We start from the raw sequence: 24,500 nt of genomic DNA, 5'->3' as shown, positions 1-24,500 counted from the left end.
TGAACTAGAACCAGGCAGTTCCTGGTCGCATTGATTCAGAATACCACGGTTCAGGGTTGGTGTAAACCCAATGAACTGGACCGAATGACGGTGGTTAGGGATCTGTGGCAATTGGAAGCTGTAGTCCTGGTGGTACAAAGAGCGATCGTACCGACGGAAGAGGAAAATTAGGAGCAAGGGAGACTAAACAATATCTGGAGTACCCCGCACCGCCCTCTCTGCCGTGCGGGGTCAATCAGGGGAACGGTGGGGGAGAACGAACTCGAGGCATCGTGTCGGGTATTACGGATTTCAATACACTGGCTCGGCCCACTGTTCGCGTCAATATGGCTTCAGGGCTTTGAGCTGTAGATCACCAGCTGGATCTTCAATTTTCCTGGTGAAAATACTAATTTCATGACTCAAATCATGCCTCAGTAAGATCTTGTACAGGGCCATGCCTGTCGGGCCACCGACCTCGGCGCTCTCGGTTTAACTCACCCGACAAACTAGATCGGGGTTTTGCTCCCCATCGCCAATCCGGATAATATGAACACCCCGTTCTATAAGCCGGTTGAATCGTCATCGTGCCTTAACCCTGCTCGATTAGTTATCAGCTTCTAACACCGTTGTTCTACGTTGCTCTCTTGTCTTACTGTGTCGCCCTGCCGCCAAACGCTTATCCCTAGCTCTCACATGACTGTGCAGCATTCGCATTCGACCCCTGCGTCTTGCTTGTTGGGTCCCGTGCCGACTTTGATCCCATTTGCTATCTTTTTGATCACGCGAACTCGGTTGTGGTCGTAGAGGCCGTACAAGTCGTGTTGTGGACAAGGTCGTAGGTTGGTCAACTGCATTTTCAAAGGCTTCTTGGCAATGCCACTGCCAATCTGACCACAGGTGCTGTAGCCCATGCCAGGACCGCAAGAGAGGGCGATCTCTCCCCAGAGGCACTTGCACTTGGTGTGTCTGTAAATGAAAACCTCGCACATTGTTTTGTTCCTGGTACCGTAGTTACCTGGTGTTTCGAATCTCAGACACAATTTCTTGAATATGGTATTGAACTAAGATAAGCTGAGAGTGGAGGTTGATGTGGCCCAGTCTAGCAATGCGAACTGGTGAGCGCAAGAAGTAGAAGGAGCGGCCTTGGGACCTGCCTTCCGCAGTGATGCGGCCGGCTTCCCTTTTTCTACATGTAAGGTCTACAGTTGACTAAAATGAAACCCAGAGGTAGTACTGTCAACATTGCGATGGATCAATCTCCCTTTCGTACCGAAGACGTCACAATGTGTGAAAATAAACTGTTTGGCACCCCAAATCTTGCCGACCCCTTGATAACGAACGTTACTAAACTAGACGGTCTGAGTGCTCCCTCTTCAGCCCTCGCTACCTGGTGATTGAGTCAACGGGACGTCCATGTCGCGAAGAGTGCTACTTTCCCCAGTGCCAAAATTCTTTTCCGAGTAGTCATCTGAGCCTGCCATCCGTGTTAATAGACTCTCGATCCTCTGCATTGTTTGCTCGAGTGTCTCCAGTCTGCTGTTAACATCATGCATGTCCTCACTACCAGTAAATGATCCACGCAGCTTCGACGAAACGCCGGGAAACATCGAATCTCTTCTAAGAGGCGACTTTTTCCGCATTGTGTCGTCAGTGATCGTCCTGGTGAACTGTCGTCGGATCATGTGGTGGGTAAAATCGTCGTCCACCGCAATCTCTTCTTCCACCGACTCAGGGGGCGGCAGGTCAAACACGGCTCTTATGTCGCGATGAGCTGTTATGCGCCACTTTTCCCAGAACCACTGCTTTACCCGGGGATAAAGGGTCAAAGCCCCACTACTCCTTGGCTTCTCTGGCTGTGGAGGAGGCCAAAGAATTCTGCGTTCTGCAACAGCGATGATAAGTAGAAGTGGAAGATTAACCAGTCGAACGCTCGCCACGTGTATCTTATGAAACCATCTCGGGCTGACAACAAACTTGAGTGGAAGGAGCACAAAAACGGCTAAGATGTTGAAAGGAGGCTGATAGGCAAAAATGGCGTCGCCTTTCACTCCCTCTAGGGTCAACACTGCCTTACGAAACTGGATTTCTGCAGTTGCGTTTTTGACGATTGTACTGAAAGTGTTGGAGAGCATTGACACCAGAATGGTCAGGAACAATGTGTTTCCCAAGAAAGCAAATGCGACCATCAGAACGGGGCCCAATAATGGATGGAAGTCGGCCTAAACGGATTTTATCCATTAGTCTAGATTCGTTTTTTAGGCCGGCTGGAGGGCTTACTGATCGCGAAATACCTGTCCCATCAAGACCGAACCAAATCCACAACATCCATTTGCCAATTAAGCTGCACCGGTTTGTTAATACATCAAAGCTGCTGACAGTGGGCGTCGACTTACACAGGAGCGTGTTCACCCTCTCCAGGTGTGCCCTCGCCCAGCCAGAGAAGAGATAAAAGGAAGCCACCAAAACACCAAGCCGACAAAAATGTCAGAAGAACAAAATCTGACATCATGGAACGCAGTGAAAGAAATACGAGGTTGTCTGAGAGTAGATTGAAAGCAAGTCTTGGAACAAGCACTGGAGCTCCCATAGCCAGTACATCCAAAGCCTGTTGCTTGGGCACGAGCTCACCAACGCGGGCACCATGAATGCGAAGAACCGCATAGATGACGTAGAGGCCGATGAAACCCACATCAAGGAAGGACCACAAGTTTTGTGTATAGACATGCCTGCCAAGTCGTCAGTATCGCCAACAATGACAGTGTAGCTTTTGTCCATACCATCCGTGCTCCAATATTGTTGCAAACTGGTCGAGAGACCAGCCAAATGCATAAACAGCGAAACAGCCCTCCAAGAGGGTAAAATTTTCCGGATTCCGCTCAGCCATGACGAAGAGATATAAGGCAAGAAGGATCAGGAATTGTAGGACTTCAAGAATATTCCTCGTACGCGGTACCAGGAGCCGATACTGGTCCAACAACGGACCTTCTCTGGGGTTGTACAAGGAGATGGGTTTTAGCTTATAATGATCTGGAATGATGTCCATGAAGCTGGAGGGTGTGTAGACAATTCGGCCTTCGTAAATAGCGTCCACGCTGAGTAAATTGATTAGAGATCCGTTCCAAACAAGATGCATAGCGAGGCAGTACGTACACTTTCTGACACGGAGTTGCGCTAAGGAAATGTTTACTCTCAGTTAAGATAGCAATCTCAAGAGAGGGAAGCATGCGATTGTAGGTACGGTAAGACTCGGTTGATGCTGCTTCGCGAATACCAGCAGGAGCCATCTGAAAAGGTTCAAAACCAGCAACCAAGATATGTGACAACAGGACCAGGCCTGCGCCTTCAGGTCCTTCACTATCCTCACTGAAACGCCTCAAGATACGTGTCGCAACAAGCTCGCACAGCGTTGCACGGCTAAAATTAACATTTTGCCGGCTGTTAAGGTGAGACTGCTCATGGAGAAACTGAGCGCGATTGACAAGCAAACAATAGACTTGGATCAAAACATATTAGTTCAAAGAAGTTAAACAGCAGAAGCTTTCTGGTTTGTAGTGCAGGGTCATGAAGTGATTGAAGTAAGTTGTGGACCAAACAGCGGTGAGGCTGAACTCACCTATGGAAATGTCATCAAGCTCGTAGAGCTTGTCTACCAGTGGACGGACGACGGCGATATTGATTCTGACATCGCGAAGTTGCTCCAAACTGAGGTAATCCTCGACAATGGATGTAATGTCTCGTCTGATGCGGTGTATATTTGTATATACCGGTAGATGGCTGTGAGGGTTTGTCATGCACCCATACAGCGGCACTTGGATTTCGGAGGTGTGACTCGGGCGGTTCCGTTGGAGCAGCGGGCGTTGTTCCGGAAGCTGAAGACGCGCCCGGCGACTGCGGTCAGACATAATAGGTACTTGCTATTATTTTTTGCCGTCAGTGGTGGTGCTAGGGTCAGCGAAGCAAAGTGATGCAGCATGCAACGCGCTTGACCAGGTTGACGGTTTGCTAGCAGCTAGCGTGGTAAGCGAGCAAGCTGAGCTACGCCGTACGTAATGGTAAAAGCGAGAGAGGGTTGGCAAATGGTGACGAGCGATGTTGATAAGAAATTAAATCAGACACATGCACCAAACCCAACGTGGAGAGTAACAACAGACAAAAGCCCCCACGCGGGCCAGCCTCAATCCGGACAGTGTCGTTCAGAGTTAGCTTAGTGGAACAGAAGGTGGCCCTTTGCCGAATGTACAGTAAGGTGGGATCAACCAAGTGAGAAGCTGAGCCTTTGCAACAAGGAGACAGCTCGAGCAATATTGCTAAGTAGCTGAGAACAATGTTAATATATCGCGTCGGGGACGTGGATACGCTCCGGCAAGACAGGGGCTCTCGTCTCCACGACCTCGTAGGGGACGCTAGCAGCCCCTCGGCGTTATTGTTCTGAGGCAAAACTTGAGCCCAGCCAGGCGATCAGGAGCTAGAGAATTGCCCGTCAGGCGCCTTGGTATAAGGCGAACGAGAAAAGGACAGGTAGGGCAGACTTAGGTGAGGTAAATAAGAATAAACCAAATAATGAAATTGACAGAGCTGTGAAGTATTCAGTAAGTGTATGCTATGCAGATTGTTTCCACTCAGCAAAACCAGAATGAGAAGAAAGCGAAATGGGGGAGAAATCGGGCACTGACTCAAAAATTTAGGACAAACCTGATGACTTTGGTTGGCCAGCGTTGCGGACTTTCTTACGAGCCTCTGTCGTCTGGTCTGGAGTTTCATGAATGAATGACGACAAAGCCGCCCACGCCAGGTCGAGCGAACCCCTGTCAAGTCCGGACTGTCTTGTCCTGTCGCTACGGCAGTGGCCCAGCAGAATGGTGTTACGCTCTTGCCAAGGGCTTTCTTTACTGCGGTATGTATGTATGGCACGTTCCTAAAAAAGTAGGCTTTGGCACCAGGGCTCTGCCAGAAACTTGGGGCCTGTGCGCCAATTCCTCCCATGTATTGCATTGCCAACTTCTTATCCAGGCAAGTCGAGGCTACACTATGCAACCGTCATTCAATTAAGGCATGGCACACCTTGCATTACACTGGTTAGATCCAATTTTCTTTTTCTTAGCCACAAGCTGAGCTGGCGGCTGCCCTGTGCGTGCTCCATCCTGTCTGTTCTGCAGGCTCCACCGCTGAGCTGTTTTATCCGATTAAGGATGATCTGGATTGGGTGCATAGCTACCCAAGACATCGACTGTTTACGCAGTTCTATATCCTATGGTGAGCGACTGGTGGGCACCTTTGGCTTCACGTGCACCACTTCCTATGAGTATTTGTAGGGAAGGATATTTTTGATGTGAGAGTATTGCACATGAAAGGTTGTTTGGCATAGCTAGTGAATTTTACCTCTTTTTCAACTGTGCAATTCGTCACGGATTGTTACAATCTTAGAATGGGAGTATTGTATGGTTTTTCATTCGAGATAGGTAAGTACGGTAAGCTACGAGTTTCATAATCGCTGCTCCCATCCATCCGCTGCGTGTTTTCTCTACGCCTGGCGTGTCTCATCAATTTTACCTTGGCCCTCAGACATAAATGGAATTAGGCCCGGTATTTGTTTTTGTGTCATGATTAGCTAAATCAGCTTACAGCTGAACAGCCTTGCGGAAGTTGGCACCGGCGTAAACGGCGTTGCTGCCAAGCTCCTCCTCAATGCGGAGGATCTGGTTGAGCTTGGCCAGACGCTCAGAACGGGCAGGGGCACCGGTCTTGATCTGGCCAGCACGGATACCAACAACGATGTCCGAGATGGTAACGTCCTCAGTCTCACCAGAACGGTGGGAGACCATGACGCCCCAGCCATCAGCGTAGGAATCCTTGGCGGCCTGGATAGACTCGGTCAAGGTACCGATCTGGTTAACCTTGAGGAGCAGAGCGTTGGCGGACTTCAGTTCAATGGCCTTCTTGATGCGAGTGGGGTTGGTGACTGTCAGGTCGTCACCGACAATCTGGATGTCCTGGGTCTTGTAGAAGTAGCTCCAGGCCTCCCAGTCGTCCTCGGCGAAGGGGTCCTCAATGCTGACAATGGGGTACTTCTTGCAGAGATCAGAGTACTGGGCGGCGAGCTCCTCGTAAGTGATCCACTTGGTGGGGTCGCTGTCGGGGTTCTTGAAGTCCAGGTCGTACTTCTTGGCGTCCTCCTTGTAGAACTCGGAGGAGGCAACGTCCATGGCAATGTTCATCTTGCCAGTGTAGCCAGCCTGCTCGATGGCCTCGGTGATGAGGTCAAGAGCCTCCTGAGCGGTCTGGATATCAGGGGCAACACCACCCTCGTCACCGACGTTGCCAGCAGACTGACCGTACTTCTTCTTGGCCAGACCCTTAAGGGCCTGGTAGACCTCGGCACCCTGGCGCATGGCCTCAGAGAAGGAGGGGGCGTCACTGAACAACGAATGTTAGTTATAATCTGGTAATTTGTCGGTTTTAATAAGTTATAGGCAACTTACGAAGGGACGATCATGAACTCCTGGAAGGCAAGACGGCCACCAGCGTGGGAACTAAGAGGAAAAGTCAGCACTAAACGTGACAACGTAGCAACATCAAAGCTATACTTACCCTCCGTTCAGGACGTTCATGAAGGGAACAGGAAGGACGAAAGGCTTCTTGGTACCAGCCAGGTCAGAGACGTGGGCGTACAGAGGGACACCCTTGAAGCAGTTAGTATTTGAAGAAGCAAGCATCGTGTTACAATAAGACCAACCTTCTCAGCAGCGCCAGCCTTGGCAACGGCCAGGGAGACACCCAGGATAGCATTAGCGCCGAGCTTGGTCTTGTTGGGGGTACCATCGAGGTCGATCAGAAACTTGTCGACCTTGGTCTGGTCCTTGACATCAAGGTTCTCCTTGATCAGAGCCGGGGCAATGACGCTGTTGACGTTGTCAACGGCCTTAGTAACGCCCTTGCCACCCCACTTAGTCTTGTCACCATCGCGGAGCTCGCAAGCCTCGTGCTGACCTGTTCAAAGCAATATTAGCCTCTTGCTATTTCCATTCGTTGGGGTATATGTATGTTTAGGAGGATGACGACGACGCACCAGTGGAGGCACCGGAGGGGACGATGGCACGGTGAAGGCCAGTCTCGGTGACAACGTCGACCTCGACAGTGGGGTTGCCACGAGAGTCGTAGACGTAGCGAGCGTGAATCTTGGTGATGGCCATGGTGTTCAATGTGTAGTGGATGATTCCTAGCAGAAGGAGGGGAGAGATGTTAGCAAAAGGTGTCGGGGGGAGGAGAAAGACTTTATATTGCAAGGAGCAGGGAAAAGACAAGTGGGTGAGTCAACAAATGGGATTGATAGGACCGACTCGGGGAAATTGCTAAGCTTGACAGTGCTCCTTGACCGGACAAAACAATTGCCTCAGGTGGGATGGCATGGTGGGGTGATTTCCTCGCAAGCTTCGCAGCCAACAACTGGTAGCTTCGAGTATGGCGGGGTAGCTGGCAGTAGAGAAGTTGATGTGATGAGAAAAGGAACTTACTTGTTTGTCTTTGGATGATGAAGTCGTTGTTATTCCTCAGCAATTGCTTCTGTATGGAATATAAGGCTGCAGTGATGGAGGAGCGATGGTTGTGCTAAAACAGCAGAGACGAGGGACAGAAGTGGGAGAGGTCTTTTGGAGGGGTCTTTCCCTCATCCACCCCACCTGAGGTGAGGTGAGCCCAGGTCAGTGTACCTGCAAAAGGTATCATACCTTACCTAACTGGGGTACACTACCTCAGCTCAGGGCCGTTGCTCGCACCTTCTTTTTTTTGGTGGGTACCTCGACTTTCACCCAATTGCTCCGTTGTTCTGGAAGGGCGGGGCATCTGCCCTGTTAGAGCAGTACCTGGCCCTGAAGCTCCAAACAGGCCAAGAATGCTACAAAACAGCTTCGTCTCATGGTAGCCCCTTTAGCACCGATGCACCACGACAACTGCGGCTTTGGTGAGGGCCACCGCTCCCAACAAACCGAGCAATGAAAAAGCTGCCTTGCCAATGCGACCAAACACGTTTCTCCTCGTGTCTCTCTCTATTGGGTCCTAATCTATTTTCGTCCCCAGCCACCAGTCGGGACTCAAAAACTCGCTTCCTCCGTTTGTCTCCATGTTGAAAGCCCTCGGTCCCGAGCCTACTAAAGTCTTTTACCATTGGGTGCCTGGCAGCTGGCCATCTTATGTCAGAAGTATCATCTGATTGGCTGCCCGCATCAACGTCGTCTGTGTAACGGCTTTCCAACCGCCCATCATCGGGTTCCGGTGGGCTCAGCCTGGGCCTGATGCGTAAAAGTGCGTCTTCGACAATCTACAAGTCCCGACTCCCGATCTTCAACACGTCTTTTTCCCGGCACCCTGGTCCAACGACGAGATCCTCATTGGCAACTCGCATCATATAATGGTTGTTTTACTCCACAAAACATCTGGGACGGGTTGTCCGCCATGGATTATCCCGAGGATGTTGCTCGGAATAGTCAGGTGCTAATGCGGTTCTTCCCGATCATGGATCCCGACCCCGTCACCCCGTCTAGCAATGCCGGGGTAGACATGTATAAGCAAGTCATTCTACGCAAAAATGGTACCCTTTACCTCTCCTTGAGGACCTGGAGAGGAAATGACGTCTACTTTTGCCCCGGGGTACTGCTTCTTGGCGTGGAGAATAGACGTCAGTCATTTATATCCTCGTCTAAGAGCCTACGCCCACACTCGGCCGGCCGTTGGTCCGAGCCGAAGTCGAGGCATGTCTGTCTACCTAATGTCTTTGCATATTATTTGCCTTCATCACCTTGGTTGCAATGCGTCAGACTTTAACGATTTGAATGACAATTTTGCAATACATTTAGATCCCGTCACAGAGCTATCAAGGCTGAACACAGCCACGATGTGCCTTCAGTGACACATGAACGGTCCCTCTCCAGTCGAAGTGATGGCAGCTTTGACAGAGACTAGCCCTTTTTTCCTATTCTGGGATCGAGCTACTGAAGCAGGCATCTACGGCGTTATCTGTATGGTGCGCCACAAAATTCAGCTTGTGGCTGACGTTCGCTTGATTCATTGTTCATCTGACACACCTGCAGAAGTGCTGTTGGCATATTCGTAGCAAAGGTCGCACATATTTGTGTCCTACTGCCAAGGTTTGGAGTCCGAGTACTCCGTAATTGCGGCTCAAACTTGCATGTTAATATTCATCGGGCATCGAGAGGCTAAGTTACCTTTAATCGCGAAACATGTCGCGCGGAGCTCTATACCGTTCTAGGTATGTGCTCTTCATTTGCACGAAAGTCATTGATTGGACGCCGATACTATTGTCTCGGCTTTTTGAACCGTGATCCCCTAACTCAGTTCAGCCAAAGTTTTTGATCCTAGATACATAAGATGGGCAAGAAAGACATGGTGAGACTTGTCTCGATGTCCAGTCGCTACATGGCCACCTGCAAGGCTGACAATGGCTCCGACTGCGACTTAGCGCGTTTTTTGGGACAATATCCGGGAAGCTCACGGGGCAGAGCCGTAAAATCGGCAAAGCGTTACGGGAGGACAGAGGCAGCTGCCGGGCAAACAGAACGCACGGAACGGCGGTGGACCCGCCTCGGGTGGACGCGGCTTGGTGTGGGTTTTGGGCGGAGTAGCTCAGCGACAGAGATTAAGTGACCTGAGGCTACACGGCCTGCATCGGTGCATTCCATGACCGCTGGGACTGAAGGCAATCTTTCCCCTCTCAGCAAACTGGACCCCGCGTTACATGTACCTTCCTTAGACGTGCAGACGTGCATAGCTTAGCTGGGTACCTGAACTGACTGACCGCTTTCGTTCTTTTGTTGCTCAGGCCCCCGCCCCCTCCTTCATGGCTTTCCGTTTCGTAACCAAACGTTCGGTCGACCTGGCCTCACGCATCACATCAACCAGACGGCCATTTGCGCGCATGTAAGTTGCCTGGCGGAAGCGATCATTTACCGAGTCGATTGCAGCGGACGTTAATTCATTAACCAACGAGGCAGACCTTATCAGTTAAGAACACAAAGCACAATATCGACCTCGATCTCGACCTCTACTTCTCGAGCTACCCCTCCTCAACGAAGTCTTCGATTGTCGAACCCTCAGCGCATTACTGCCACACGGCATTGCTCCTTTAAACGGAATATGTGCAAGCACGGAGAAGCTGCCGGCGCCGGCACGCTTAACTACCCGCGGGAATTGCTGCCTGCCAATGTGGTTCCGCGACACTATGACTTGACTCTCGAACCTAACTTTGAGACGCTCAAGTTCGATGGTCTTGTCAAGATTGACTTCGACGTCGTTGAAGACTCCAACACGGTTTCCCTCAACACCCTCGACATCGAAATCAAACATGCCACGCTGTCCATATCAGCCGAGGGCCAGCAAAAGAGCCTCACTGACCCTGTGATTACCTACGATGAGCCGAAGCAGACGCACACATTCGAGTTCAAGGATCGACTTACCAAGGGTGAGAAGGGCACTCTTGAAATCAAGTTCGTCGGTGAACTCAACGACAAGATGGCTGGCTTCTACCGCTCATACTACCCTAAGCCTGATGGCTCCAAGGGCATTCTTGCCACCAGTCAGATGGAACCCACCGATGCGCGCAGAGCATTCCCTTGCTTTGACGAGCCTGCTCTGAAGGCAGAGTTTACCGTTACTCTGATCGCTGACAAGAACCTAACTTGTCTTTCCAACATGGACGTTGCTGAAGAGAAGGATTTGCCATCGGGGAAGAAGGCTGTCCGATTTAATAAGTCTCCCGTCATGTCAACATATCTCGTTGCTTTCATTGTTGGCGAGCTCAACTATATCGAGAATAACGACTTCCGGGTACCGCTTCGCGTTTATGCTCCGCCTTCTGAAGATATCGAGAGAGGGCGGTATGCACTGGACATTGGCGTCAAGGCTTTGGAGTTCTACGAAAAGGCATTTGGCCTTCCTTACCCCTTGCCAAAGCTCGATCAGGTCGCCATCCCTGATTTTGCTGCCGGAGCTATGGAGAATTGGGGTCTTGTCACTTACCGTACCGTCGAGGTCCTATTTGATGATAAGACGAGCGGTGCCGCGGCTAAGGAACGGGTCTCGACGGTCATTACCCATGAGATTGCCCACCAGTGGTTTGGAAACATTGTGTCTCCAGACTGGTGGCACGCCCTCTGGTTGAACGAGGGATTTGCCGAGTTTGCCTCTCGTTACTCGCTGAACGCTTTTTTCCCCGAATGGAAGCTGAAGGAGTCTTTCGTTAGGGAAGATCTTCAAGCCGCACTGGGCCTCGACGGCCTTAGAAGCAGCCACCCTATTGAAGTTCCAATCCACAAGGCCGAAGAGATCAACGAAATCTTTGACAGCATCAGCTATGCCAAGGGCTCTTGTGTTGTCCATATGATTTCCGCTCTTCTAGGTGAGGAAGTCTTCATGGAGGGTGTCCGCAAGTACCTGAAGCGTCATGCCTGGGGCAATGCCACAACCAATGACCTTTGGCAAGCTCTGAGCGAGGCCAGCGGTAAGGACGTGGGTGCCATCATGAACATCTGGACTCAAAACGTCGGCTATCCTGTCGTTTCAGTCACGGAGTCGGGCAACTCGATTAGCGTTGAGCAACACCGCTTCCTGACTACTGGAGATGTTAAGCCCGAGGAGGACAAGGTTCTCTACCCAGTCTCTCTGAACGTTCGCACAAAGAGCGGCATTAACAAGGACCTGATGCTCACGACTCGTGATGCTAAGTTCGACATTGATGATATCGACTTCTTTAAAGTTAACGCCGACTCTACTGGATTCTACCGCACAAAGTATGCCATTGACAGACTCGAAAAGCTTGGAAACGCAGCGGAGCTCCTTTCTGTCCAAGACAGAGTTGGTATCGTAGCTGACACCTGCGCCCTGGCCACCTCTGGCTACCAGAAGACATCCTCTTGCTTAGGTCTTTTCAAGGCCCTGAGCAATGCGGGCGAAGCTGAGTACCTTGTTTGGGACCAGATCCTAACCCGTCTCGGGTCCATCAAGATGGCCTGGATTGAGGATGATGACGTCGTTGACAAATTGACCGAGTTCCAAAGGAACATTGTCAGTACCATGGCACATAAGCTGGGTTGGAAGTTTTCCAGCACAGATGGTCATGTTGAGCAGCAGTACAAAGCCCTTATGTTTAGCGCGGCTGGTATGTCCGGTGACGAAAAGGTTCTTGCTGCGGCCAGGGAAATGTTTGAGAAGTTTGCGGCTGGAGACAAAACCGCCATTCACCCCAACATCCGAAGCTCTGTGTTCTCTATTGTTTTGAAGTATGGCGGCGAAAAGGAGGTAGGTTATGGCTTTCTAGATTCGTTGGCTCCCCAGGTACAGACTTGCTAATAGTTGTTGCAGTATGACGCCGTGCTGAAGTACTACGAGACTGCCGAAACGAGCGACGAGCGTAACAGCGCCCTCCGCACCCTCGGTCAGACTCGTGACGCCAAACTTAGACAGCGCACTTTGGATATGTTGCTGAGCGGCAAGGTCCGCGACCAAGATGTCTACATTCCCATTGGCAGCTTGCGTTCAAGCAAGGGCGGCGTTGAGGCACTGTTCGACTGGTTGCAGACGAAGTGGGACGATATTTACACCAAGTTTCCTGCCCAGTCTTCTATGATCGGAAGCATCGTCAGCTACTGCACTAGTGGTCTCACAAAGCAGGAGCAGCTCGACAAGCTCGACAAGTTCTTTGCCGAGAAGGAGAAGAAGGGATACGTCAGAGCACTCTCGCAATCTACTGATTCCATCAAAGCCAAGATTGCGTGGACCTCCCGTGACACGGACGACCTGCGGAAGTTCTTGGGCATCTAAATGTAGAAACCTTGGCTCAAGTCAGGAGAAAAGTGGTGGTTGGATCTAGCGGTCCACGGCGTTACTCAAAAAACACATGATGAATATAGTAAACCCATGTAATTGTTACCAATCTACCAATCTCCCTCGTTGTCTTTTATGTCTTTGGGTGAGGCGTTGATAGTTTTAACGGGTTCGTTGAGACCCCGCGTTCAAGATACAAAACTTGGGCTTCTACCACCATATTTAAAGCATAGTATTGCAGATAAGTAACGCGGAATCTGTCGTTTAACCTGTTGTCGACTGTTGTCCACTCCGTTTCTCAGAGGTGCGGATTTTCAGCAAGGCGCTTGCTGGTGGGACCCCATCCGAGATAGCGAGGTACCCAGTGCGGAGTAAAATCTCGAGTATGTGACGGTAAAGAACGTCGTCTCCCTCCAACACCCGCTACAACGTCGAGCAGAACTGTTGACCACTTTCTTTCGTTTCAATTTCATGTTTTTTTGTAGATTTAACGCCGAAACAATCAAAGCGCAACATCCTATCTATCCATTGAATCATGACACCGACCCAGACCGTCTCCTCATGGCAAGTCCGCGCCGAGGCCGGCGAGCCTTTTGCCGTGATCCGCGTCCGCGATCTTCAGAGCACAATCCAGGCCGGCACTGACGCCTGGGGTCGCAAGAACAAATCGCAGCCCGTCTTTGTCTCGGCGGAGCTGTCGATGGCAAGCCCCTTCGACGCCGCGTCTTCATCGGACCGCGTCAGCGATGACACTGTCCACTATGGCCTGCTCGCCAAGGCGATCATTGCCAGTCTGGATGGCATCAATCGTAGGCCTCAACCCGCTGGCAAGGCATCGCATGTTCACCTCCGCGACGCCGTTAGTCAGATTTGGGCCGACTTGACTGGCTTCTCCCCAGATGGTCAACAGGTTGCCGCCGCAGAGGGAAATGTGGGTTTCTTGAGAGACAGAATCTCGCTGGTTCGATACATGAACCTTAGTGTAACGCTCCCCAAAGCATCGCTTCTCGGTAGTGCCGTCAGTTTATCGACATCCGCTGTTTTCAGCCCGGAGAAAGTTCAATCACCTGTAGTTGTGTGGAGTTCGTGTCTCCGCATTCATGAGCTACGTGTGCCGACTCTCATTGGAGTCAACGACAATGAGAGATTAGCAAAGCAGGTCGTTGTGGCGGACGTGGAGGTTGAGCACTTTGATGCTACGGAGGACATATATGTCGGTATCGAGTCCATTATCGTAAAGGTCAGTCTGCCCTTCACCATTTCTAAATCCAGCAGTTTATGTGCATTTCTTCTATTCTCCCTACCAAGTGAAATCCTAACATTACATATAACAAAAGACCCTCGGAGACTCATCCTTTGAGACTCTCGAAGCGCTAGGTCCCGCTATTACGGGCAGCGTCAGGCGCAATATCAAAGACGTAACGGGGCCCGCCGCTGATGGAATCTCGAGCTGGGTGATCAAGGTGGTCCTTGAAAAGCCAACGGCCATCACAATGGCTGCGGCGTCGCGTGTAGAGTACAGGGAGCTTCCTAATACCAGCCAGTAGTTGGCAAAAAATTTCCACCAAAGCTTTCCTCAACCTATTCATGTGTTGTGCTCAAATTGGCAAGAAGTGACGGCCATTCTGTTTGCTCGTAACAGAGTCGGCACATCATCTCTGGTGCCATGAGTCGCCTAAAGAGGTAGAGCCATTCTACCATGCTTGGAACTTCTCGCACTGCGGGACGTCACCGTTGGTGATCTCTCGGATGAATTCTGCATCAGGGTCGAAGAGCATGACGTGGAAATGTTCTACGGCATGGACGGACTTAAGGCTCCTCCAATTCTTGAACCAGATCACCTAGCATGACCATCAATGACTGTCACTGTATAAAGCAAAAGAACAAGCACAAGAGCAAGAATGGATAAGCAACTCACCGAATCGGGTTTAGTTTTTGATCGAAACGTCTTATCGACATACGCTTCAATCTCGTTCCTCGCCGTGTCCGTCAAATCCCCTGTTGCCGGGTCTTCTTCGATCTCAAACTTTGTCCAAACAACAAGATGCACGATCCGCTCGTCAATCCCGTACGGCCAATCATTACATAATATCTTCAGATCATCATCGAACTCAAAGGGCTTCCCCTTTGGAACCAACGGTTCGGCCCATCCCAATCTGTGACGAAGCACAAAGTTCATCACACTCCCATGCTCCTGAATCAATTTGAAGATGAATAGACGATACCGCCGCAGCTCAGACGGCACTCGCTGGAAGAGGTCGAGCCGGTTCGTGTCGACCAGCCGACGCACCTTGTCCCACGTCTGTGGGCGGTAGTCGGCGTCCAGGGTGCTCAGAATCCCCACGTCCTTGGCGGAGAGGTTACGGAGGCCCTCCGGGCACTCTTCGGTCCGGTGCTCCGCCGGGACATTGACCTGCCAGTACGGCACCGTTGGGGACTTGTAAAGGCTGCCCATGTTGCTATTCAGTTGTAGGCGGTCAATGGGTTCAGCCTTAATATGTGAACGAGGTGGATTTTACCAGGAAACGGGATTGTTCTCTGTCGAGGGGACGGGGAAGAGGGCTTATGGTCTGTCTCGTTGCAGGGTGGTCCACGGTTGTCAAAGGAAGAAAACGACGAATGAAGGCCTAGGTGGCGGAGATGGGACCTGAACCACTATCCCCCGCCCGGCTTGATCAAAGGCTTAATATATTAGCAGGTTTTTTTTTTCCCGCCATCGGTGAACCCGTACGAGAACTTAAACCAAATCTTCTTACTCCAACGACGCATAACAATGTAAATGCTACGCGGAAACCGGCAGCCACTAAGTCATGCAGTTCAGGCCCCCGAACAGGGACCGTCATGCAGCCGAGCGTGTGTAATTCCTTTTCCCATCTCACCGCTAGTCGGCGCCGATAGCTGTGGAATAGCAGACAAAGCACCTCCACCCGGACATGGTCACTTTTTGCGGGTAGCACCGCCGACGGAACCTGGACCTCACATTGCCTGTCGTAATCCGACTGGTTAATTACATCTCAACGAGCAAAAGAAATATCATGAAAAGCACAAACTTGCAGTGCTGCCTATTAAAATGCTATCAAGTTCGGTCTGCTACTGCCACAGGCATGCAGGTGCCGCCTTTTAGGGAATGTTTTTATTTCTATTATCCCATCGCGCTTTCAGACCGTCATCCAAGATGCTGTAGTGCATCGTAACATCTCCTTCAAAATGCTCAAAATACAAACCTGCCACAGCTTCTTAGTGCTCAAGCAGACGCAAGCTTCCCTGGACAACCACGTTCTCGAGGATGGATCCAGGGGGGATATCGATGGTGCTGCCCTCCGTCGCAACGATGATGACGGTACCCTTCAACGTCACACCACGGCCCAAGTTGACGGCACCAGTGATGGTAAGGTGGTCCAACTCAATGATCTTGGGGATGGATGGGATGTGCTTCTGGAAGTCAGAGACCTTCTTGAAGTCGCTGCCCAGCTTGATGAGAGGAGCATCGCCGAAGCGGCTGGAGCTCATCTGGAGTTGGCCGTGCTTGACGGTGTACAAGTCAGACTTGACAAGCATCAGGTCGGAGCAGGTCTTGACGGGCAAGAAGCGGCGACGAGGAACGTTCACGCCGTGGGCGTTCTTGAAGTGACGGATGGCAGCACCGACAGCGGTTTCCAGCTGGATGATGGAGATGTCAGACTCGCCCTTCTTGTCACCGGGGATGGTCTTTCCGTTGGGAATGATCTCCATCTCAAGCTCGTCATTCTCGACGACGCGCTTGATGGCCTTCAGGTTCAGCCAGATGTTGTTGGTGTTGAAGTACTTGAACTTCTTGATAGACTTGAACTCATTGACGTGCTCCTTGGGAACCTGGGCGATTTCAAGCAGACGGACGGAGCCCTCGTAGTCAATAATGGTACCACCCTTGACATCGGCCTTGGTCTTGTTGGTCAACTCCATGATGTACTCAGACTCGGTCTCAACCATGTGTTGGAGGATGCGGAGATCAACAACCGCACCCAAGTTGTCGACGTTGGAAAGGAAGACAACCTCGATGCCGCGCTCGATGAGCTTGTCGAGAATGCCAGAGTTGTAGAGAGACTCGAAAACGTCACCGTGACCGGGGGGGTACCAGTCGCTGATGGCAGAGTCGTACTTCTTGGGCACAGGCAGAAGAGAGTCCTTGAGGATTCTGGGGTATCTTGATTGGTTGAAGGTGAGGATGTCAACATTGTGACCCTCATACTTCTTGATGATGGAAGCAGTGTCGTCGTTGGTGTTGAACGAGTTCATGAGAATGAAGGGCACATTAACGCCATAGGTGCGGTTAAGGTACTCGATCTGGCGGACAGACAGGTCCAAGAAGGACATGCCGTCACGGACCTCAATAACAGACTTAGGGCCAACGCAACCCATGGAGGTACCGAGACCTCCGTTGAGCTTCAGGACGGCAAGCTTGTTGAGGAACTGAACAGACTCCGAGTTGGCGAGGTCCTCATAGTCGACGACCTGGCCCTGAGCAGGAGGGGCAATGCGGTCCCAGTCGCTAAAAGATCGTCAGCATAAGCTTTCAAGTACCCTCGGATTATGCACACATACACGGCGTTGCCCTTGGCCTTGTCGTTCAGGTAGCGGCGGAAGAGGGCGAAGAAGTTGTCCATCTCAGTCTCGAAGAGCTATTTCAAAAGGTCAGCCTCAGCCATTTTTTAAGCTTGCTAGCATGATTGTGTAGCTCACCTTCTTCTGCTCGGGATCCGTGACGGTCTCGGAAAGGTTGGTGAGGGCATTGCGCATCTGGGCAGCAGCAACACTCGTAGAGGTGTTCTCGAAGGCCTGAGACACTAAATTAGTAAATGATTCTCAGATATATTTGAAGTAACAAGCCATATTAGTACAACGGCGGCGCATCTAAAGATCTTCGAGAGAAAATGTTGGATGGTTGGGTTGCGCCTGCCGTCAACCGACTATCTCCCCTGACTGGTATCATGGGATATGGGCAAGGAGAGGCATCTGCTGGGCGCCTGCATCCCTGGTCGTCCCTGCAAAGTGACAAGATACTGAAAACCGAGCTATGCGTTGCGCTGAATTCACCATGACGAAACAAGCCCAGAGGCTCAGGACTTGAACGGGAGGCGGCTGGCCTTCCGGTGAATTGCAAAATGGAAAGACGTAAACAAAGTGGCATGGGCAAGCCAGCAGTGTGAATCGTCCTCACATCACGCGTTGATTCTCATCACGTCGCCCATGAGAAGAGCACGGCCGGGATCATGATAGTTCAGGGGACAGCGTCCAGGGCAAGAGAAATTGGAGGGGGGGAAGTATGTACCATGTGAGACCTCGTCTTGCCGTGGTGACGAGAGGTGAACTCGGCATCATCACCCTTGCCCTGGCCTCCAAGAGGCTTCAGGTGAGTGGGCAGAGCGCTCTTGATCGCTTGAGCCATTGTGGGCGAAATTTAAGGCGGGTCGCAACGGACGAGGAGGTTGAGCTGAAGACTATGTGTTAACGATTGTAATCGAGTAACGAAAGGTCTCAGAATGGAAAATCGGGGGTCTTGTTGTAGTTGTAGAGGGGAGGGTATGGTGGAAGGAGGGAAAAAAACAGGCGGCGAGATCGCTTGCGGCGGGGTAGAGCCTACGTTGACAGGGAACTGGCCGTGGGATGGGTGGCAGAAAAATTGCTGGGAGCTCAGAAGTATCTGTGTAGCCTGACGTAATTTGTGAGCTTCTCCATGTGATGAGAACAAAGAATAAACTAAGGAAGCTTGGGGGGAGCGGGGGAATGAGGCGAATTGAGTTGCAGCAATGAGCTTTCTGCTTGGAGCAGAAGATCCGAAGATCAGCGGCAACAATGAGTACTTACAGCAACAGCAGCAACAGCAGGAAACAATGAGCGAGTGTGGGTGGTGAATTGGATGCAGAGGAGAAAAGGAGAGACCTCGGGGAGCAACAGATGGGCAAGGCGGATGGGGATTTTCCTTTATAGCGGTGATATCACTGTGGGAACCCAGCTCGCATTTGCCAATTTTCATTTTATCTCGTTCCCCCCGGAGGGAGGGGAGGGGCCGTTGTGTTGCAGGAGGTGTGTACTGGACATTGGGCCTGGCCTGGGACAGCCAGTCACCCCGCCGATACCTTGCCATCGTACCTACGCTGGTAGGGGGAAGGGGGGGAGGTTCCGCATCAGTGCTCTGTGCTCTGCTTCCATTTCACGCTTCGAATATACACCTCTAATTCGGCCACTTTTACACCACAGTCTCCTATACGCTTCGTATTCGTCGTCCCCCAGCTGCAAGACCCAATTCACTTCTTCCACATCTGTACCTGAAGCTAATGGAAGGTGTCCGACGTGTCCCATTGAGCTATTCCAGTCCGTCCTACTGCAACCCTCCACTGAGCTCGCCCGGACTGGCCACCGCCTTCTTGACACCCCTGTGGCGCTCTGAGCTAACGACGCCCAATGGAGAGAGAGGCGGCTGGCTGTACAAGAGCAAAGCTGCAGCTTGCATAGGATAAAAAAAAGGACGAAAAGTGAGATAATATGAAGAGAAGGGGTGAAGGGGAAAAGAGAAGAAGCAAAAAATAAAAACGAAAACGTTGTCTTATCTCTCTATCTGTATCTGCATCAAGACCTGCTCAGCCCAGCCCAACATGCAGATCTCAAGAGGATGCGGATGTCTGTCGCACGTCAGAAGTGTCAACTCGACATGGGCACGCAAGACGACACCTGACAGAGAGCTCATCCGAAATCAAAACACCAAAAGGTATATCAGACATCCCAATCCCAGACACAGCTGGACCACAAGGCCCATCTGATGCCTCTCTATTTTCTGCACAAGCCTTTGGCAACCAATGATGTGCATTAAAACGGAGCTCCGTCTGCTTCTCCTTACTTCGCTGGTTCTCCAGTTTCAACGACGCATCATGGGTGAGCCGTTTAGAACAAGTATTCCCTAGCAATGCATGCACTAAAAAAGGTGCGAATCTCCATTCTCTGTGGATCCCAGCAGTCTTCTCGCTACATTGTCTCTCCGCCGCACTAATCATGATTGGGATCCTGAAATATCACAACCCCACCACCCAACATCCCCCGCCAGCTGTAAGATGAGCTGTCGAGACGGTATCCTTACCTACCTCACCAACTCACCCAGGACCTGACTTACTAGTTTACGAGGACAGACACCGTCTTGACCCTGCCTATGGGGCCTGGTCTGGTCTCGGGGCACCTGACGTATCAATTTTCTCACCTCCTTTTACAGAGGCCGTTCAAAGGTTGACAATGTCGGTTGTTTTGGTCGACTTCACCGCGGATGTGTTCTTCCAAGGACCACCAACCCATCAACTCGGAGTGTAATGCCAGCCCGGAACAGAAATAGACCACTTTTTTTTTCCCCCTGCCCCTCTGTAACACACTCTGAATGGCCACCAAAAGCGCTCATACGGTCCGACATCCCCCTCTTCTCGCTGACGTCCCTCCATCGATGCGCCTCCGTCGCAGCGGGAATGCAGTTGGGCGGTTGAGCTGACCTCCCACCGGCCGGACACGCCTACGGCCACACCCATTGTTGCCTATCAAAACTTGCCACCACCCTGAACTTTCCGATGTCGTCAAATTGACCGCATCAAAACCACTCAACTAGCGATATGATTCTATCCAATCAATTTTGAGTTACTTTTTTTTCCCTTTTAAATTGCCGTGATGGATCGCTTATAGCTATCACAAGGGGAAAGACCAAAGCACACCCCCGGCCCCCATTACTGTTCCTTCTAGTCAGATATGTTCGTTCCAGAACCCTCCTCGAAGGCTTCTTCGGGATGCTTCCCGGATTTTGATGCCTCGCAACCCCCGACGTACGGGGACCAACGTAACAGGTTTGTTATAAGTTGCGCTGTGAGCCGCCGTCCCCTGAATGCCGGCATCTGCGCCCCGGGCGGGCCAATTCCCACTTGAACTCATATTAGTCGCATCCCAACCAGGAGAAAGGAGGGTCCCCATTGGAAATCCATCCCGTCTGGTCGGGAGTTTGATTACATATTGTTCACGCAGTGGATAAGCTTAGGCCCATTGGCTAGGGGGACAAATACAACCTCCCGCTTCAAACATGATCGTGTCATTTAGCTCAACAAAGGCAAGAGGGTCAGGACTAAGAAGAACCAAAATACTAATATTCATAGTAATAACAACTCAAAAAACAGGAAACTCTGCCGACAACCGCCGGCCATCGCCGGACTTGGATGTCCCGATTTTGATATTTTCCCTCCAGCCCCGGGAGCCAAGCCTAGCGCGCCACCCGTGTAACCGATCCGATCCAGTCACTACTACTACTACGACCGCCACCACCACAATGGTGAGGCCCCCCTGCCGCTCTCGTCCCAAAATGTGCCAGAGTGCAATTTGCCCTGACGCCATTGTCAATAATGGCATTTCTCTCCCTAGTCTTTCCGACGGGGCCTCGACTTGTCCTTTGGCTTGTATGCACGGTAAATGGGAAACCTGGCAAAAACGCCCAAGGTAGTAGGTCTTAATCTTGATTGATGTGCGGCGGGTCGCCGGGAAGGGGGGGGGGGGGGGAGGGTATTGAGGAAACGAAACAAAATTGGCGAAATGTCATCGCAACCAAAATAGCGCGGACCAGACGGGAACTCAGTCCGCATCTAGCACAGAGCACAGAGGCATACATGAGCTGCGATTGCGAACAGACCACCCATCAAATGAGGCTCTCGTCTGCGTCCCACGTGGGGACAGGCCCAAACCGTCTTGTTTGAGCTTATACGGTACAGGTACACCACCAGGGGACCGGTCCTTGCAGTCGGCGCTGGAATGCCAGGGGATCAAGCATGCTTTCGTGAAGAGTTTGGACGGATCTTTTGTTCTAGGGAGCGAATCAACGTTCCCGTAGGCAACACAGCGACAGAGACCTAAACAAATTGCGCATTGTAACTGGGGGGGCATTCCCCCCCAAACATTCTTGGTCATGCCTCTCTTGAAGACTAGCTCGCTAGTAACCATACCTGTGCCTAAACGCCGACTCCTAGTTGCGGCTCTAAAGGGCTACGACGACTTGACATCAGCAACCCGCGCCATCCATTCAACATCCAAGGGGTATAATCACGCTCCATTCGCCGGGTTGCCCATTGCCCTTATTTCTTCTTTTGCAGCCTTTCCTTCTCCATGTTCTCCGTACATACTGGACAAAACCATGTCCCGTTGGGCTCGCTTTTGAGACCGACACACGACCAATGAAACCACTCATAAGGGCAATCTTCGTTGTCGCATGCAACCATGTCTCCAAAACTGACGTTCTGACATGTGCAGTACTTCTTGTCGTCACCTGCTTCATCGTCTTCTGCGTCCAGCATGCTGTCGTCACCATCGCCGTCCTTGCCGTCGCGCGCTGGGGTGCCGCTGGTACGATCAATCCGGCTACGTTCACCATCATCACCACTGCCGCTCTCAGCATCAGACAGCTCACTATCTGCCGTGGATGCTGGAGAGTTGCGACTTCCTGCCTTTTTTACACGGGACAAGGATGACTTGTTCCCGTTCCCGAGAGTGCCCTTCTTCCGATGTGTTGCGCCAGGCGTCCCTTTCCTGATGCCTGTTACACTAGATGCCTTTGTAGATGACGACCTGGGTCCGGCGCTGCCAGCCCGCACAGTACCACCTGGACCCGTGCCTGGAGTGCCTTTTGGTGTCCCCGGTCCCAGCGACGAATGCCTTGCCAATCCACTAGATGTTGTCGGTAAGGTGCCCAGCCCAGTATTGGATCTTGGTCCCCTTTTTGGGACGCCGCTCCCCGGCCCCGCTGAGCTTTCCCTCGCCTGACGATTAAGTATCATACTAGCGGCTGGCGTCGCCGGCGCAGAAGAAGCATGTTGTTGGGTTAAGGTATTCCGAATTTGTGGGTTTCCGGTTCGAACCGCAGAGGGGGTGGCCGAGTTGACGATCGGGTTAAGAGGAGTGGCAGTGATGGCGGTGCCGGCCAAGTGGCTCGCAGGGTTTACGGACCGAGCGGACGGGGCTGAGTGGTTTGCGGCGCTCGGACGAAGCAGCGACGGACACTCGTCGGGGTCGTTAAAGCCGGGTTCTGCGCGGTCATAGAGCATCTTGATGTGTTGGTCGAGGTTCCGCAGGTGCTTGTCCATGATCAGCTGCAACTTCTGAGTTAAAGCAATCTTCTCGGTGGCGAGCTGGTCGGCTCGCATAAAGTTCTCGCGCATCTGCGACCTCATGCCCTCTTCACGAGGATTTGTTTCGTGGCTGCCGTTAGCCTTGATCCATTTTTGTATCTTGCCATCACGATCCTCAATCAACTTGACACAGTCAAAATACTGGCGATCTTTATCGGCGATCTCATCTTGCAGGAACCGAATCTCCTCGGGGAGGTTCTGAACACGGTTGATCCAGTCGTCGAGGATGATAGCCGGGTCGAGAGCCTCGGCCTGCGGCATCCTCTTGACGAAATCGATGGACAAATCGTCTCTAGGCATCCTGAGTCAATGACGCGTCCCAAGTATGGGGATGTTGGTGTAGGCAACAGGGCGGCGAGGCAGACGACGACGACAAGGTGCCCAGTGAGGGGCACAGGAGGGGAGGGTGGTGGTAGTATGAATGTACGACCAAGGGTGCTTGCAAAACGAGACGACTGCGTAAAGGACGATGGCCTGTGGTAGATGGGGTACGAGGCAACAGATGAAGACAGGTAGAGAGTGAGGAGGCCGCGTGACCAAAGGTCATGAAGATAAAAGAAAGAAAAGGATCAAGATAAGGTAGAGCAGAGTAGGGTGAAGCAGCGTAAAGCAGAGCAGATGTGGAGTAGAAGAGCCAACAGCAGGTAGGTGGGAATAGTGGCACGCGGTGAGACGGCGCGGCGCGGAGCGGCCACCGTCGGAGTGAGCTGACCGAGGTGAAGGACCACGGGGATGATTTGCCTTGGCTGCACTTGCCCTGGTGAAAGGCGATGCCAGAGAACCTTGGACAGAGAGAAGGCTTGGAGTAGAGACCCCGGCCACGATCCTCCGCAACGAACGAAGTGACTGGCTTGGCTCACCTGTTGAGGTTGGACCGACGGACAGTCGACGAAGAGCTCCAGACCAGATACAAGGCAAGGCGAGGCGAGTCGCGGCGACGGTCGGGCCCTGCCTGTGATCCCGGAATGTTTTTTATTAAATAATAATTCCCTGCCGGGACGGCGACGTGAATTTTTTTCGACGCGCAAGGGTGGGGTTGGAAGAGGCTGGAATCACGTTGGTGGTCCAGTTGCGGTGGCAGTTCAGTGAAATCGGGTGGTGCGTGTCGCGTTGGGTTTGGCGGCGGGCAAGTTTGCGAGTTCTTTCCCCAACTCGTCCAGTGAGCTGAGACGAGACAGGCGGAGACGGGAGTTTTAGCCTTCCGGACACCAGGGCCTTTCGTTACGTCGCCCCTGGGACAGCTTCCATTGGATATCGCAACTTTAAAGCGGGTCGCCACAGCAGAATGGAAGCTCAGTCCGCAACCACCCACAGAGATCCGGAGCCGGTACGGATAAAACGGAGCACCTTGACACTTACCTAAGTCACCTATAAGGCACCTATGACTTATGGCATAGATGGCTCTCTCAAAAACTTTGTATGCACAACATAGAAATAAAGAGTTTTCATTACACTCATCGTGAAGTTCGTTTCAACAAGCCGACGTTAATGGCTTTTCCCCGTCAATTTAACCTG

The 24,500-nt window shown here is 51.8% G+C and overlaps 8 protein-coding genes across 8 annotated transcripts; 3 read left to right on the top strand and 5 right to left on the bottom strand.

Moving 5' to 3' along the window:
* Nucleotides 1–671: 671 nt before the first annotated feature.
* CTRU02_205999 (nonselective cation channel) lies at nt 672–3,884 on the bottom strand (the record flags this gene model as incomplete). Its single annotated transcript, XM_070204641.1, has 7 exons — nt 672–981; nt 1,357–2,201; nt 2,260–2,333; nt 2,401–2,708; nt 2,760–3,074; nt 3,133–3,475; nt 3,596–3,884. The coding sequence occupies 7 exons, from the start codon at nt 3,882–3,884 to the stop codon at nt 672–674; spliced, it is 2,484 nt and encodes an 827-aa protein (XP_070061745.1).
* Nucleotides 3,885–5,600: 1,716 nt separating this feature from the next.
* On the bottom strand, nt 5,601–7,172 carry CTRU02_205998 (enolase; the record flags this gene model as incomplete). The annotated part of the gene is made up of 5 exons (XM_036723074.1): nt 5,601–6,396; nt 6,462–6,512; nt 6,571–6,662; nt 6,716–6,969; nt 7,049–7,172. 5 exons carry the CDS (start codon nt 7,170–7,172, stop codon nt 5,601–5,603), a joined length of 1,317 nt encoding a protein of 438 aa, XP_036585372.1.
* A 1,556-nt stretch (nt 7,173–8,728) lies between these two features.
* CTRU02_205997 (uncharacterized protein) lies at nt 8,729–8,884 on the top strand (the record flags this gene model as incomplete). Its single annotated transcript, XM_036723073.1, has 1 exon — nt 8,729–8,884. One exon carries the CDS (start codon nt 8,729–8,731, stop codon nt 8,882–8,884), a length of 156 nt encoding a protein of 51 aa, XP_036585371.1.
* Nucleotides 8,885–9,832: 948 nt separating this feature from the next.
* CTRU02_205996 (aminopeptidase 2) lies at nt 9,833–12,810 on the top strand (the record flags this gene model as incomplete). Its single annotated transcript, XM_036723072.1, has 3 exons — nt 9,833–9,912; nt 9,987–12,288; nt 12,352–12,810. The coding sequence occupies 3 exons, from the start codon at nt 9,833–9,835 to the stop codon at nt 12,808–12,810; spliced, it is 2,841 nt and encodes a 946-aa protein (XP_036585370.1).
* Nucleotides 12,811–13,348: 538 nt separating this feature from the next.
* Nucleotides 13,349–14,360, top strand: CTRU02_205994 (dihydroneopterin aldolase family protein; the record flags this gene model as incomplete). The annotated part of the gene is made up of 2 exons (XM_036723070.1): nt 13,349–14,053; nt 14,151–14,360. The coding sequence occupies 2 exons, from the start codon at nt 13,349–13,351 to the stop codon at nt 14,358–14,360; spliced, it is 915 nt and encodes a 304-aa protein (XP_036585369.1).
* Nucleotides 14,361–14,507: 147 nt separating this feature from the next.
* Nucleotides 14,508–15,268, bottom strand: CTRU02_205995 (uncharacterized protein; the record flags this gene model as incomplete). The annotated part of the gene is made up of 2 exons (XM_036723071.1): nt 14,508–14,654; nt 14,732–15,268. The coding sequence occupies 2 exons, from the start codon at nt 15,266–15,268 to the stop codon at nt 14,508–14,510; spliced, it is 684 nt and encodes a 227-aa protein (XP_036585368.1).
* Nucleotides 15,269–16,050: 782 nt separating this feature from the next.
* Nucleotides 16,051–18,238, bottom strand: CTRU02_205993 (utp-glucose-1-phosphate uridylyltransferase; the record flags this gene model as incomplete). Its single annotated transcript, XM_070204640.1, has 4 exons — nt 16,051–17,341; nt 17,395–17,471; nt 17,533–17,628; nt 18,122–18,238. 4 exons carry the CDS (start codon nt 18,236–18,238, stop codon nt 16,051–16,053), a joined length of 1,581 nt encoding a protein of 526 aa, XP_070061744.1.
* Nucleotides 18,239–21,935: 3,697 nt separating this feature from the next.
* On the bottom strand, nt 21,936–23,285 carry CTRU02_205992 (PHD-finger domain-containing protein; the record flags this gene model as incomplete). Its single annotated transcript, XM_036723068.1, has 1 exon — nt 21,936–23,285. The coding sequence occupies one exon, from the start codon at nt 23,283–23,285 to the stop codon at nt 21,936–21,938; it is 1,350 nt and encodes a 449-aa protein (XP_036585366.1).
* Between the last annotated feature and the right edge of the window lie 1,215 nt (nt 23,286–24,500).

Source organism: Colletotrichum truncatum (assembly GCF_014235925.2).
Source record: "Colletotrichum truncatum strain CMES1059 chromosome Unknown Contig_0003, whole genome shotgun sequence".
NCBI classification, from domain to species: domain Eukaryota; kingdom Fungi; phylum Ascomycota; class Sordariomycetes; order Glomerellales; family Glomerellaceae; genus Colletotrichum; species Colletotrichum truncatum.
Note: the sequence above shows the minus strand (reverse complement) of the source record. Positions and strands in the feature narration are given on the sequence as shown.